Genomic DNA, 16,398 nt, shown 5'->3' on the forward strand with positions numbered 1-16,398 from the left:
AGATAATAAAATCCAAACCAAAACTCAATGCAGAGCGGGGGGCACTTTTGTGTTGTCCCTGTGTGTAGTATACTGGGAGTAGTGAAATTTAATAGCGTGAGGAATGAGAAATATTTACTTTCACTTTCATACCTTCAGCGGGGGCTCGCAGCGCTGAAGCGTGAGAATCCTCCGGTTAGCTGCAATGCTAGGGGTTAGTGGCGAGCACTTTCTAGACCAGGACTATGTGAAGGAGAGGGGTTTGAGTCAGGAGCATTAGCGCCGGATAAATAAGCTGCAGTCCGAGGCTTTTTTCCTGCGTTTTTTATTTTTCCTCTGATCAGCTGAGATGTACAGACCGTCCGACTGAGGGTAACGTTACTATGAGAGCGGCAGCTGTGAGCCGAACGGAACGAGCCAAACTATGCGCTCACCCAGCAGAACAGCGAGAGGTACCGTTACCGAAAGTCTAGATAAAATGACAATTTAAAGAGAACATAGCTAGCGTTAGCTACTTAGCTAGCTATCTTATTATAGCTAGCCAACGCTAGCTAACTAGCTAACACTAACTAGATGAAGCTAAGTACCCAGTAAGCCTTCTAACTTCTAAACTGAACGGTTTATCAACCAAACAGCACCTTGGTGTTTCAATATCCACTTAAATCATGTTCGTTTCATTCAGTCTTAATAGACTCTGGACTTTACATGTTAAACAGCTAAATGTATATAAAATAGTTGGTTAACTGGATGGTAGTACCTGCTGTGGACGCGCTGCAGGGTTTCTGCATGGCTCCATGTAGAGAGAGAATAAACACTCCCAAAACCCCTCGCTCTCAGAAAAGCATCTGAAAAGTTCTGCTCAGGTTTATACAGGAAAGATCTCTGAGTAAATGCTCCATGTTAGCCCAGTTCAGCTTCATCTTCATCCATAATCTCCACAAACAATAAGCGCTTTTCCTCTAGCTATATGCCTGGGATCTTAAACCAACCAACCTCGTGATGTCACCAGCGCTGCACGGGCAACATGGCGGCGCCCTAGCTCAAACGTAACAAACATAAATATATTATAATTTAGTGTGTAAACATTTTATATAAAAAATTCCCCCCAAATAAATTCCATTATATTTAATCCCTTAGAAAACTTGTACAAACTGAAATGTTTCATGTCCCCTTTAAGCCTGGATAACAGTGTAAAAAGTGATTTATTGGGTCAAATATGCCCTGAGTGTTGGGCAAAAAGCACAAAATTACTCAAAAGCTGTGGAAGAGCGGAGATGGGCTATTCAACAAAAGTAAGTACTTTTTATCATGTTTTACTACACCTAAAGTTACTTTTACACTGGAGTTCTCCTTTAAGTAATGTTTACTCTGAAGAAGAAGAACAAAACAGAACAGCTTCACAGTTAGCCACTTCACATCCACTTCTGCAAATGTCCTTTCTAACAAGTTTAATATATATATATATAATTAAACTAAACTCTTAGACACAAATCCTGTTCATGTTCAACCTTTTTTACCAAATGATGCTAAATAAAACTGAATCAGAAATGGACCTGGTTAAAAGTTAAGCACGTACAGTTGACTACGTAGTCCTAAAACTGTTGGTCAGGTGGATTTCAGAGTGCATTCTCAGCTCAGACACAATATAAGTCACAGCATTTATTTCTGGTAGGAGATTTATTACTCAAAAACACGCGTTTCATTTAGGAGAGTATCAGAGCTCATAAAACTCTCACGATTGAGAGAGCATCTCAGTTTCATAACTCAGAGCAGGGTGACGTCTCGGACAGTACAGCCAATTCATATTTTTGGTAAAGCCTTAGCTCTTCCAATAGAGCACGCCCTACAGAGCGCACTTTGCTTATGTATTCATAACAGATGGCATTAATACTAGGCCAGTGGGCATTAAGAACTGCTACAGTAAGCAGCACTATGCATTTTCTTTCCCTGAGGCTTTTTATTCAGTAAAGACATTTGTTCTTTATAGAACAATGACAACCTAAACAGCACATGTGAATGCATAACTGGCTGTTTGCCATAGGGGTTATGTGTATTGGGGAAAACAAAACTTTTAGGGCTTTCACTACTGTTAAATTTGAAAGTAAAATTGGGTATTTCCAAAAACTACCTCACATACACATAATGTATACGTTCAAATGAGCTAAATGAGCTAAATTAACTTATAATAATTGAGTGAGTTTCATCTGTTGCTGTTGGCACATATCTTTTTTGCATACAGTACATGGGAAGTCTTAACATCAGTTTTTAGTCAATCCCTCTAGGCTACCCTAGGTAAACTCTGTGTTATAGGCTTTAAAGCTACTAACTGTCAATAAATGTTTATTTTCTGGTCTATTTTCATACATAAGGCACACTGGATTATAAGTCGCATTATTTTTAAAGTTAAACAAGCACTGGATGTTAATTTCTCTCCTAAAATCTGTTTATTTTGGTGAGTAAAGAACCCTGAGTGCTCCGGTAAGCCAGGATGATATTAGCTAGAGGATCGTCCCACGTAGCTTTGTTTTAACACAGTAAATTAAAGGCTACAATCTGATATACTTACCTCTGAATGGTGAAAGAGCTAACTAGTGGTTATTGCGGTTAGTGGGTAATGCTAATGCTGCTCCAGCAGTGCTAGCCGGTTTTAGAAGCAGGCTACAAGCCGATAATTCTCACCTCTGAACGGCAAAAGAGCTAGAGCTTAGTGTGGTTAGCGGCTAATGCTAATTCTGCTCCAGCCTCAGTGCTGGAGAACTAAACTGAAACTCCTGTATAGCGCTGTACTTCAGCGGAGTGGGTTTACTGCTCCTTTTAGAACCTGACTGGTGGAATTCATACATAAGGTCTTTTATATGGTGCACTGTCGTTTTTGGGGAAAATGAAAGGATTTTAAATGTACCTCATAGTGCTATAGTGTTGACATTCAACTTATCTAGGCTTGCAATGTACAGAGGAGCACAATGAAACTTTAAAAGCTGAATTTTGGCAGTATTTCCCATCATCAGCTTCGTAAAGATTTGTCTTAAGGCATGAACGTCTTTCACATTTTTATAGAAGTAGCACTGAGTGTAAGTGGCTTATGTAGTTTGCAGTTATGCATATTCTAAATACAGTACAATATTGACTTTTTTGTGGGCCGTGCTGGAGGCATGGACTTTCTCCTGCTTTGTATGGATGTGGTTTAGCTTTCTCTCCCTCTCTCTCTCTCTTTCTCTTTCTGTCTCTCGTCTCTCTCCTTCTATCACACTGAATCCAATTCAAGATTTCCATACAGTGTATAGAATGGCAGCGTATGAATGCCTGCAGGCAGCACAGGTCAATTCTCAGAGCTGCAGAGGGCATTCTTTAGTTTTCCTATATCTAGAAGTGGTGATGCATAGAGCAAACCACCGCAGCTCTACATTTCAGCAATGCTAAGAGGGCGCCTGCTTCTCTGGGGCTGAGGGGGAGATAGTGCACGTGGTCTGCAGAGCGGAACCCGCTATTTAAAGGAAGTGAGTGGGGAAAGTCAAGAGAATCTGATGGGATGAAGATCGGTGAGTGCATTTCCGTCTCTGTTTGCTGGGCTAAACAATAGACACTGACTACATTTGGGAGGAAGAATAAGGGAATATGGAGAAATGAAAGAATAAAGGAGAATAGAGAAGAGAGAGAGAGAGGAAAAAAAAGAAAAGCACAGGACTAGAGATGGGAAGCCGTGCAGTAATCCAAGGTCTCTCCTTAATCATAATCATTCAGCTGTCAGAGTAAGTCGGAGCAGAGGCCGCACCCGGACAGCCAGACCCAGGCCCCATCTGCTCCCAATAAACTCCTACAAAAGCCTTAATTTGAATAAATGTCCCTTTTTTGCCTGTCCTCTGCAAGCGCTTTCAGACGCCGGGGACCAGCACTGCCTATTGAAACATCCCACGCTGCTCATGCACTGAACACCATCTTTCTACACCACACCCAACCCACTATATCAGCAGGAACCAACTCACTTTATAAGGAAACCCTAGCTCCTCCTTGCTGGTCTTCGGTTAGAGCCTTTAGCCCGTCTTGTACAACCGTTTTAAATATCTTTAGAAATGTAATCAGGGGATCTGAGAGGTCAAGCGATCTAAACTGCTGCCAATATGATTGGGAGGTCACTGGTTCGAATCCCGGTCATGCAGCTTGCCATCAGCTGCCAGAGCCCCGAGAGAGCACAATTGGCCTTGCTCTCTCTGGGTGGGTAGATGGCGCTTTCTCCCCTCATCAATTCTAGGGTTCTGAAATCACTGCACTTTCCTGCTGGCTACTTGCCAATGCTGCATGAAGCATTAGGAAAAGAGGCAATGGCTGACTTCACATGTATTGGATGAGGCATGTTTTAGTGTTGTGGCATCAGCCATGATGGGGGATATGCAGCTGACTAGCAGCTGAATGCGAGGCCTAGCTACATTGTAGAAAGTGCCAGACTTCTTTGTGTATCATACAATCCAGCCGTGTACAGTGTCCATTAGGAAAACCTCACAGCCAAATAAACTTTACCGCTCCTGCACTGGGGGAACCTGCACTCTCTCTTTCTCTCCTGCAGAGATCTGCTTCAACGTTTTGCAGGTGTGAGAAAGAAAACTCATGTAGTTGGTGTCCAGACCTGCAAATGGACGCGTTTTCAGGCTTGAAAGTGTCATCTTTCAAGCCAAGAAGCTAATGCTAAAGTCTCTAATGCACTAGTGTCTTTATGAGTATGTTTACATTATATAACTCACTATTCAATTGAGATTTTTTTATTTGGCTTTGGCTATCCATCTCTGAAATGGCACATCGCCTTGATTGTTTTGCTGTGCTGCCAGTGTTGTGTTAAGTCCCATTCTATTTTGTTTGTTGAGAAGGAAACCATTTTTTCTTTTTACAGTTATTAAAAAAACAGACTCAACAGGAATTGCGAGCACAATCTTGCAGCAAGTCAGAATTCGACACAACACCAATGCTAGCTGATAATGAAAGTACTAAGTAGGGATGCATGATAACACTGAAGTATAACTGTCGGCCATTTATTTATTTTTGAATAATCATCATTGGGCCGATACCTAGATTTGGCCAATATTTCAAACCAATATTTGCTGACCTATTTACTGTATGCTGAAAAAGAACCAAACAGCAATATACTGAGGGTTTTCCTTCTGTATTATCCGTGTATGACCTGTTTTTGCTCTTTTTAATACATTTTTGCCTTGCTTAGTTTGTATTTGTGATTTTCTGGTTTGTTAAACGCTGCTTTTGGCTTATGATTTCGTTTTTGGTTTGTGATTTGGCTCTGATGTTTTGGATCATTTTCTCTCTGGTTTTGACCCACTCTTGTTATACAACTACACTCTTTGTTTACAAGCCTCATTCTGTTTTTACCGCAAGCATCTGACTCCCATCTGTAGCTTTAGACTTTTTTATTATTATTATTAGTTAATAATAATGATCTACTCTTTTTTAACCTGCAAAAAGAGGGGTTAAAGCTGTGGCCAGTCTATGTAAGGACCAAATAAATAAATGTGAAAAAATATAAAAGCTAATTTCTCAGAAGTTGCTTTTCATTTCATTGTTTTAAATACAGTTAGTTGAAAGCTAAAATGTAAGGCAAAAAAATGTTACATTTGTTTCTAAAGTGTCTACTCTGTTTAACATGTATATAAGCATCAGCATATTCGTCATTAAGAAAATCATAAATACTCTGACTCCTCAAACTGCATTTCTAACAAAATCAGCAGCCATAAGCTCCTCTAAGCAGCTGCCTAACACACTGAATTTTGAAATATCTGATTTTCACAAAGCAGGAAAAGATAATTTAAAGACAGCAAAGCAATATCAAGTAGTTTTTTTCTTCACTTTGTGATGTGTTTAAAAAAATGGCAATTAACAAGGATGGTGAGGGTCTGGGATTCTTAAAAAGCAAATCTGAACCCTTATTTTCTGCAAAAGATCTTCAGTAAGATGTATTAGACTCTAGAGTGGTGGTGCATTGTTCTACTGTGCAGCAATACCCACACAAATAGTACTTTCCTGGAAGAATCATACAAATAAACATTCAAATAAATGTGTATCACCAGATAATTCTGTGTCAGAATTATGGTTTCCAAAAAACAAGCCCTGAAGCACTTCATTTTTTTTTTATTTTCAAAAATGACATTAGAATAAAAAAAAATTATGTTTTTTTTTGTTTGTTTTTTTTTACTTTATGCCTTTTGGAATTCACTGCATCTTCTACTTACTAAACTACTTACAATAACATCCATTTTGACCTGGGGTGTCACACCACTGACACACCACATAAAGCACATTATAATATATAAATATAAAACTAGTAATACATAAGGCATTTTGTTGAAAATGTTAAATGAGAGAGACAAAGATGGAGAAAAAAATGTAAACGCTCTTAACCTAAATGTTACAATCGGCTTTACCGGCTGCACTGAACACAAACCGGCTTTATTACCCAGATAAATTGCCATTTAAGAAATCAATATGCTAACGACCTAAATGCACAAATAATATGAATGCGTATCAAGCTCTTCCCATAGCCATCCCTTCCCTTCATTGACTTTAAAACAATCCAATTACAAATATACATAATGCTAATCACCTGCAAGTCAATTGAAATGCAATAAACAGGAGAGAGTGCTAAGTGGACGATTAGAATGAAACAGTTTAACATACAAACAAAGGAGGGAAGCAAACAACAGTAATTAGAGAGGTGACGTAACTATGTAGACTCCAGCACCCTATTAATTACCGTAATCTACAGTGTTCTGCATGTATTTGCCAAGCCAGATCTCTAAGTACATCAGATAATCAGAACATATTTTGATGGATTTTGTTAAAGAGCTCCTCAAATAAGTGGAAAATGTGTTTTATAGTGTTTAATAAAATAAATCTGGGTTTCAATTTAATGCTAAACACGAAGAAAAGTGACTTTTGTTAATTTTATGAGGCATACAGTTCCCAAAGCTGGCAGATTTTACAGTCTGTGACTAGAATACTGACTCAGGTGGTTTTATAAGGCCATAGATTTTAGGTTTTATTATCACTTTATTAAGCAGCACCTACATATACCAGTCAAATGGGTTTGGATACACCTTCTCACTCAGTGGCTGTGACTGAAATGGCTCCCTATTTACTAGTTAGTGCACAATTGAGTGTGTTAGCCATTTTTCTTTGAGTGTCCAAATCATGAGGGGGGATTCAAACGTAATTTTGAGGGCACTAAAAACTCCCATAATGCATCATGATTTATAGTAAACATCGCTGCTTACTAAATGTATCCCAAAATGCACTGCGGGTCTCGCTACTAAGCAACAGACAGCCGAAAAAAACGGAGCGGACAGCGAGCCATCAGGGTTGCCAGATTGTTACAGTGGGATTCAAATAAAACCAATTCACTGGGTCAAACGTGTTTCAAATCCGCCAGAATACTGAGAAAACCACCCAAACAGTTGATGTTCATCATATCAACAATGTTACAGGTTTTTACAGGTTTCAAAATAAGTGGAAAAATGTAAATAGAAAGAAGAAAGTTTAAAATACATAAACAAACTGTAATTCTTATAAAAACCCTTTTCTTTCAAAGTCAAACAAGCACTGCATATTAATCTACACAGATTTCTCTCCTGTTAATATTTTTAACAGCGCGCTTAGCAGCAGTGCTAGCTGCGGTTAGCTTGTTTTAACACGGTAAACACGCATACTACAGTATGATATACACACCTCTGAACAGAGAAAGAGCTAGCGCTGCGTTGTTGCTAATACTGCTCCAGCCTTGGTGCTGGAGAAACTTTACTGAAACTCCTTTATAACACTGTGCTTCAGCAGAGTGGCTTTACTGCTCCTTACAAGCTAACTGGTAAAATTCATACATAAGTTGCACCAGATTATAAGGTGCACTGTCAATTTTCAGGAAAATTAAAGGATTTTAAGAGAAATACAGTAAGTTTAAAGGATATGAAATACACTCTTTATATCCACACAGGATTTGTGGACAGTTGGACATGTGGAACAGAGTCCATTCCTACGTATTCTCCTGCTGTTGTCCAGATTTTATTTGGGTGGTGACAAACTTGTGGTAAACAAACTGGGTATCAGCAGATGGGCTGCCCTCTCTAACTGTACACCAGCATGGTGGAGCTACAAGCCAGGGTTCTCTATGACTGATTGCGATACAGAACAGCCAGGAAGAGGCTCTCCAGCTTTTCTTCACACACACACAAGCACACACACACACACACACTTACACCACAGATACATTAAAGTTAAATAACTGTAGCAACACCAGCAACACTTGCATGGTAATAATCTCCCCCGTTTGGCTGGAAGGGACGCGTTCAGCCGCTCCGAACAGCTCTGAACGTTTAATGCGTTCGGTAAAAAAAATCCATAATGGAAATATTTAAAGTCAGCATCCGCCGAGGAAGGAGCGCATTTAGCCGGGACGAGCGGAGCCAGGACTCCTAATATGCTGTGTGGAAACTCATTAGAGGACACTGCAGGCAGTGAGGGAGTCCGCCATCGAGCTGGGCGAGGTGGACAAACTGCCAACTTTACCCACTAAAAAGGAAAACAAGAAAAATGAAAGCCCATTAAATCCAGCAGTGTGTAAAAAAAAATTAAATAATAAAAGACCCCCGCTCTGTCTGTATGAATGCAGCGCTGCAGTGATCCCCAAAACGCCACAATGGTGCAAAACAAAGCATGACTCCAGGATCTGTGTTTTCTGTGTTCGTTTCTTTGCTTGTTTAATTATTTATGGTTTAGGAGAAATATTTTAAATGTACTAACCAAGATTTTTAGTTATAATAAATATATATATTTTTTTCAGTTCCTATGCAATATGAGGTGCATTTAAAATCCTTAAATTTTCCCAAAAATCGCCAGTGCGACTTTTAATCCAGTGCACCTTATGTATGAATTTTACTAGTCAGGTTGTAAGGAGCAGTAAAGCCACTCCACTGAAGGATTTTCAGTGAAGTTTCTCCAGCACAGAGGCAGGAGCAGCATTAGCATTAGTCGCTAATCGCTATTTTCCCGTTCAGAGGTGAGTATTATCGGCCTGTAGCCTGCTACTAAACCTAGCTAGCAATGCTGGAGCAGCATTAGTATTAGCCGCTAACCACACCAGCTTTTTAGTTATTCAGAGGTGAGTATAGAGAGGTGAGACTGTAGCCTGCGCATTTACCATGTTAAAACAAGCTACGTGGGACAAACCGCTAGCTAATATCGCTCTGGCTTACCGGAACACTCAGGGTTCCTCAGTGTAGTGCTGTCAGGTCGGTAAACAGTTATCTGCTAATGCAGAAATCTAAGTATCTATTGTAAATAAACGCAAGCACTTTACTTTTAACAGAAAGTCTTCTTTTTTAATGCAGTTTTGTTTACTTAGCTTAGCTTTACTTAACTTAGTTAGCCACCCCCCTCCACCAGAAGTTTCTTATATTGTCTTTTAAAATGTGCCTTATAAACTGGTGCGCCTTATGTAGAAAAAGAAAATATACCAAAAAATAGCATTCATTGATAGTACACCTTATAATCCGTATAATAATAAGCCTTATAGTGCGAAAAATAAATTGCTTTTTTTTTTTTTACATATTTTACATAACTACGTGCTTAAAGCTAAATTAAGCTAAAGCTAAATTGAGAAGCTTTGCTGCTCCTTACAACCTGACTGGTAGGATTCATACATAAGTGCACTGGATTAAAAGGTGCACTGACAATTTATGGGGAAATTAAGAGATTTTAAGTTTGCCTTATAGTGCAAAAAATACGGTAAGTCACCATAAAAGGCATTCATGCAAAGTACATTAGATACTCTGCTAATTATTGAACGTACAAATCAATAAGCATCATTAATTTGACATTCGTATAATTTCATTATTTCAACAATTATAAAAAAATATAGGAAAACAAACAAACACACACATTGCATGTAATCCTACACAAGCACTTCCTTTTTCTACACAGTTTGACGCATACAGCTGTCTCTCCATTAGCTCTAACCACCAGCAGTACCTGTGAGCATTTCACATTCAATACCAAACGCAGGTCGACAGGCTGACAAACAAACATTTCATTATTTCTTTTAATTCATTTCTAATCACATTCCCCAGCTGGCGGCTTGTCCGAACGCACAGATCTGATTACTTAAGGACAAATCAGATGTGACTAAAATACCTAACATCACAACCCTCTGCCCAAACACTGTCACCTCTCCCTCACACAGTTACAGACTGCAGCCCATCTGTTTCAGCTGCCCTCTAACCCATCAATCAGTGCTCACTTTCTGATGTTTCTAATAAAGTGGCCAGTGAGTGAAAACACAGAGTAGGTAGGGGGTGTTTCTAATAAAGTTGCCAGTGAGTCAAAACACAAGGCAGGTAGGGGTTTCTAATAAAGTGGCCAGTGAATGAAAGCACAAGTTAGGTAGGGGGTGTTTCTAATAAAGTGGCCAGTGAATGAAAGCACAAGTTAGGTAGGGGGTGTTTCTAATAAAGTGGCCAGTGAGTGAAAGCACAAGGTAGGAAGGGGTTTCTAATAAAGTGGCCAGTGAGTGAAAGCACAAAGTAGGTATGGGGTGTTTTTAATAAAGTGGCTAGTAAGAGAGAGCAAAATGTAGGTAGGGGGTGTTTCCAATAAAGTGGCCAGTGAGTGAAAGCACAAGGTAGGTAGGGGGTGTTTCTAATAAAGTGGCCACAATAAGTGAAAGCACAATGTAGGTAGGGGTTTCTAATAAAGTGGCCAGTGAATGAAAGCACAAGGTAGGTAGGGGTTTCTAATAAAGTTGCCACAGTAACTGAAAGCACATTGTAGGTAGGGGGGTGTTTCTAATAAAGTGGCCAGTGAATGAAAGCACAAGGTAGGTAGGGGTTTCTAATAAAGTGGCTAGTGATTGAACTAACAAAAACATTTTCAATACATTAAGCAAAGTTTTGAAAAAGGTTCAAGGAAGGTTATCCTGTAACATTACAGAAAAAATGGTTTAGAAACATTATGAAAACGTGTAACATAAAAATGCATCACAACGCTATTTGAACGTTTCTCACATGACATCCCCAGCTAGATGAATACTAACATTATAGAAACGTTAAAAGTAACATTCCATACTAAAAATTAAAACATTGATACAAATGATGTTGCAGCAACGCTACCAGAATGTTTAAAACAAGCAAATAAAAATGTTCTAAGAACATCCAGAAAATTTTCTTAGACTGTTACAGCAACATTTAGATATTAAGGCCAATAAGTGGACTTACAAGGTAGGGGTTTATATACTGTAAATGTGGTCAGTGACTGGATGTATAGAGTAGATGTTTCTAATAAAGTGTCCAGCAAGTCAAAGTGCAAGGCATGAATTTCTAAAATATTTATTTTTACTACAGAATGCGTGGAAAGGTTGTGCTAATGTTTTAAAATATGCAGAAGGAAGTCTCCAACTCACAGCAGAAGCTGTGCTATCATGCTGGCAACTACCACAGCAAGTTAGCCTCTGCCTCTCTCCAAATTAGCTGCTTCCATCCACAATTTATGAGGTCGGAAATATTGGATCATCGTACTTATCTCTGCAGTTCCCAAATCAGGAGTTAAGCAGAACAGCGGCTCTGAAAAAAAAAAAAAACACACCCTTCCAGCAATACAGGCCCCAACAACACTGAAATAGTCCTGCAGCAGCCGTTCTGGACGGACTAATTAAAAGCGTGTGATTAGTTTGGAAGCCTATTCATGCATTTTCCCAAGTACTGATTTAGCCATAAATGGGAAGTGTGATATGATTTCCTAATGGATAATTGCAGACCATTATAGCGCTCTAAAATGAGTGGTATGTTCCTGTGCTGACTGATGGGCAGCTCCTGGACCGTGGTGCGGGATAAATAAGATGGTGCTGATGAGCTGATGGGGCGAAAAGTCATTTTCCTTCCCAATTATCTCCTCAATTTAATCACTGCCACAAGGCAGGACTCCCTAAACACATGATATGACCAGTCCCGAGAGGCTATAGGCTACAGGCCAGCACAACCAGCTATATTCATTCAGCTTACAAACAGCTACAACACGCTTGGAGGAGAACACTAACCACCCATTAAGTATCTGCACTCACCACAGTCGCCGTCATAATAATACATAGCTGCTGATAGTGTGAAAAGTCATTTATCTCCTCAAAAGTCAATTTACACATTGCCACAAACCAGGACTCTCAAATTACCTAATTTCACCAGTGCCATACAACATAAGAAATAAGAGACCACTTAAAAATTGTGAGTTTCTTTGATTTTACCAAATGGAAGAAGAAAATGGATGATCACAAGCCACCAAACCAAGCTGAACTGCTTGAATTTTTGTACCAGAAGTGGCATAAATTTACCCAAAAGCAGAGTGTAAGACTGGTGGAGGAGAACATGCCAAGATGAATAAAAAACTGTAATTTAAAACCAGGATTATTCCAACAAATAGTGATTTCTGAACTCTTAAAACTTAAGGTCTTAAAGATCTGCATCTGTTTTGTTATTTCAGCCATTTCTCCTTTTCTGCAGATAAATGCTCTAAATGACAATATTTTACTCAAGGTTTATTTTACTCAGACATATACCTATAAATAGCAAAATCAGGGAAACTGATTAAGAAACTGAAGTGGTCTCTTAACTTATTTGTTTTTTTCCAGAGCTGTATAACGTCCAACACACAAAGTCAACCAGCTACATCCAGCATTCAAACAGCCACAACGCGCTTGGAGGAGAACACTAACCGCCCACTGAATTTCTGTACTCACCGTAATCGCTGTCGTAAAACACGATAAACTTCTGCCAACGGAGTTCAGCGACAAGCGTGAGCATGACATCGCTGAGCCGCACCGGCGGCCGGGCGGCCAGCGTGTAGCGCTCCCCCTCCGGGCTGGGGTTGAACTGGCAGGCAGTGCGCGGCGAGCCATCACCGTTACGCTGCACGTACAGGTGCGGGATGTGCATGGCGTCAGTCAGCGACTGCAGGGCACTCGCTGAAGCGCAGCCTGTAGAGGTCACCAGGGCCAGGATGCCTTGCGTCATCAGCTCACAGGCTGCAGAGAAAGAGAGAAGGAAAAAAAAAGTAGATTTAATATCAACACAATTTTAATGACAGTAATTTATAATGTCAAACAGATATAAACACTGTTGTATAATAGTAGGAGAATGTGCACTCGTGTCAAGGGTCTAATCCAGTCTTGTTAGTACTGACAAATTGCCCAACACACTGTCACATGCTGATGCCCCATATTACCAACCAATGCTCTATAGAACATATACATACAATCCTACAACTTTCAAAACGATGAATTCCTTTACCAAACTGAAAACCTCTGGAATATAATCAAGAGGAAGATGGATGACCACAAGCCATCAAACCAAGCTGAACTGCTTGAATTTTTGCACCAGGAGTGCAGGCATAAAGTTATCCAAAAGCAGTGTGTAAGACTGGTGGAGGAGAACATGCGAAGATGCACGGAAACTGTGATTAAAAACCAGTATTATTTCACCAAATATTGATTTCTGATCTCCAATACCCAACATACTGGCACATTTCCCACACACATATTACTCCACACACTATTCCAGATTACCCAACACACTGTCCTGAATCCACCTCATACAGAACAAATTTATACACAAACAGAATAAAAGTGCTTCTTCTTAAGGAATTGATCATGTTTAATTAATGCTGGCTCTAATTTGTAAGATCAAATTGGCCTCATTGTTACAGACCACCTTAACCTCATATGGGCCCGACCTAGGCGCTTCAGATGGGTCTCATGTTTAAAGGGGTACTAAACCCCCTGATCTTTGCTGACTCCACCCTCAGCTCAAATTCGAATAAGGCTTAAAATGGAAGGGGTAGTTTGGGAGGGGCACTGGGTGATGTATGGGTTTAGAAAAAGGTCAGGAGGGAGAGCTGATTGGCTGAGCTGCCGAAGTAGACGGTTGGACGTCAGCAGGGTGTGATGTGTCTGCGTACCACGGATGCATCATCCACGCCTATAGCACAGTTGGATCTTGAGCAGGCGCTGCAGAGGAGGAAATTACCACAATAAAAGCATTAAGGGTTAGGAAATATTTATAAAAATGTAAGCAGGACTGGTATGTTTTATTACTTCAAAGGAGCACATTTTGGCTATTAACGGAAAAAATATAGTTAAGGGTTTAGTGTCTGTCATATTCAGACAGAGCTTAGAAAAGCGCAGATGTAAAAACAAAGCTTTAATAATAAAGGGAGCCATACAGGAAGTAGTCAAAATAAATATAGAGTCAACCAAAGGCAAAGAGAAACACATGGCTCCCCAGGTGCTAGTACTCAGGCGAATTACTTCCTGAAGGCGTCACATGATCGTGAGAGTCACCGAATGGTGCATTCTGGGTAGTGTAGTCCTGTGACTAGGAATCGCAGGTAAAGCTGAGAGTGCCCACGCATAGACAAAACATTATGGGTTCCAGTTGGACCACCAATAGAGGCCCCACATGGTAAACCTAAATGCGAAGATTCACTGCAGGCATCAATAAACTCCTCCAGGGACCAGATCTGTTGCGTCAATTAGCCTTTCCTTCTCAGAAACAGAAGCAGGACCCTGACTCCTCCTTATTGCTGCTGTACTGTATAAGTGCTAACACAAAAGCACTCGAAAAGCAATTGTGAGAGCACCCCAATTTAAGCCTATCAGTATACACAGCCTCTATCTCCTCTCGTGCCGCCACGATTACAGTGACCTTTAATGAAATCTCTCTGCAGTCCAGAGCCGACGCTGCGCTATTCTGCAGGCCTGTGTTCGTTAATCATATACGGACACAGGCCTCTCGGAGGCCAGTAGATCATCAAGTCTTTGCGCTCAGCCTGGCCTGAACTGAGCGAGATTTCTGCACCTTCACTGCGGCCACCGTAAATCCTCTATCTGCAAAAACAGCCGTGAGGATTTAAATGAATGCGGCTAATGATGCAGTAATTAAAGAGGCCATCCCTGGGTCCTGCACAAAACACCAACAGATCAATGTTGGAACCACACACTCACACAAACATACACACACACACACACACACACACAGACAAATAATCAAACACAGCTTTTAAATTGACTTTGTACTCAAGAAACACATTTGAAGACACTGGCCACACACACACACACACACACACACACACACACACTCAATTATTGACTTCATGATTCACTAGATTGTCTTTAATCTTGAGTCCTTGTGTAACAAAAATTTACTTATTACACCATACTACCCAACACACTGGACTATAAAACTGAACATACTGTTCCATATAACCCAACACTCCTGTACTTTAATATACAAATGGTCTCTGATATAACCCAACACTCCATGCCATACTGAATTAGCTCTGCCATTTACATTACCCAGCATACTTTTCATATTATGTGTTGGAAAAAAAAAAAAAAAAAAAAAAAAACAGTATGAAGTATAAAACAGGGTAGTGTGGTGAACAATATGGGATAGTATGCTAGGTAGGATGGAACAGTGTGTGTGGTAGTTGATTGTCTGTTACATACAGACACAAGACCTGACAAATAGTGCAAGCAACAAAGGGCTACATACACACAGCAACAGACAAGGAACACCTGGGGAGGATAACAAGAAGATTGGGTAACAAATAGTGGGAACACTAAACAGTAGGCAGGGCTAGGGTGGAGACAGGGCAAGAACAAAAATAAAGCCATGTGCTAGAAGCACATGGTGATCCAAAACAAAGCTACAACAAACAGTCAGGACAAAGGCTACGTTCACATTACAAGCCACATTGCTCAAATCCGATTTTTTTCCGATCTTGACAGTTCACATTCACAAAGGTAAGTGACCTGTATCTGTGTGTAATGTGAACAAATCTGTCCCTGAAACACCTCACATGCGCACATATAAACGTTGCCTTTTACGTTTATACACGTATAAACGTTGCCTTTTTCACCAACAACAAAAAACGTCATATTTAAAATACGACTCGTATTTTTGTAAAGGTGAAATAGATGCGTTAGCAGCTTATATGTGGAGCATCTTTTGCTGGAGAATAAACAGCTGGTCTAAAGTAGCTACATGTTCAGGTCAAGGAGGTGAAAAAAATCTAATCTGAGTCACTTCAGCCTGGTAAAGTGAACGTAGCCAAAAACTGCTAGAAACAAAGAGCTACATACACAGAGAAACAGACAAGGAACACCTGGAGAAGATAACAAGAGGATAGGGTAATGACACACAGGTGGGAACTCAGTAATCAGTAGGTGCGGCTAGGGCGGAAACAAAACAGGAGAGAACAGAGAGAGCTATGGACAAAAGCATGACACATGCAGTATTATCCAATATGAAGTCCTGTATTTCTCAACATTCTGTGCAATACAACCAAATGCTATAATCCCATATCAGCCAATATACTTTGCTCTATTAC

At 40.1% G+C, this 16,398-nt stretch overlaps 1 protein-coding gene across 1 annotated transcript in view; it reads right to left on the bottom strand.

Annotated features, from left to right (window-relative positions):
* Positions 1-16,398, bottom strand: part of grid1b (glutamate receptor, ionotropic, delta 1b) — a 566,616-nt gene that overhangs the window by 262,644 nt on the left and 287,574 nt on the right. The window contains exon 3 of the mRNA XM_022669150.2: positions 12,749-13,033. Within this exon, the coding sequence (XP_022524871.2) occupies positions 12,749-13,033 (285 nt within the window). The remainder of the gene's footprint in view (positions 1-12,748; positions 13,034-16,398) is intronic.

This window comes from Astyanax mexicanus, chromosome 15 (assembly GCF_023375975.1).
Source record: "Astyanax mexicanus isolate ESR-SI-001 chromosome 15, AstMex3_surface, whole genome shotgun sequence".
Lineage (NCBI taxonomy): Eukaryota > Metazoa > Chordata > Actinopteri > Characiformes > Acestrorhamphidae > Astyanax > Astyanax mexicanus.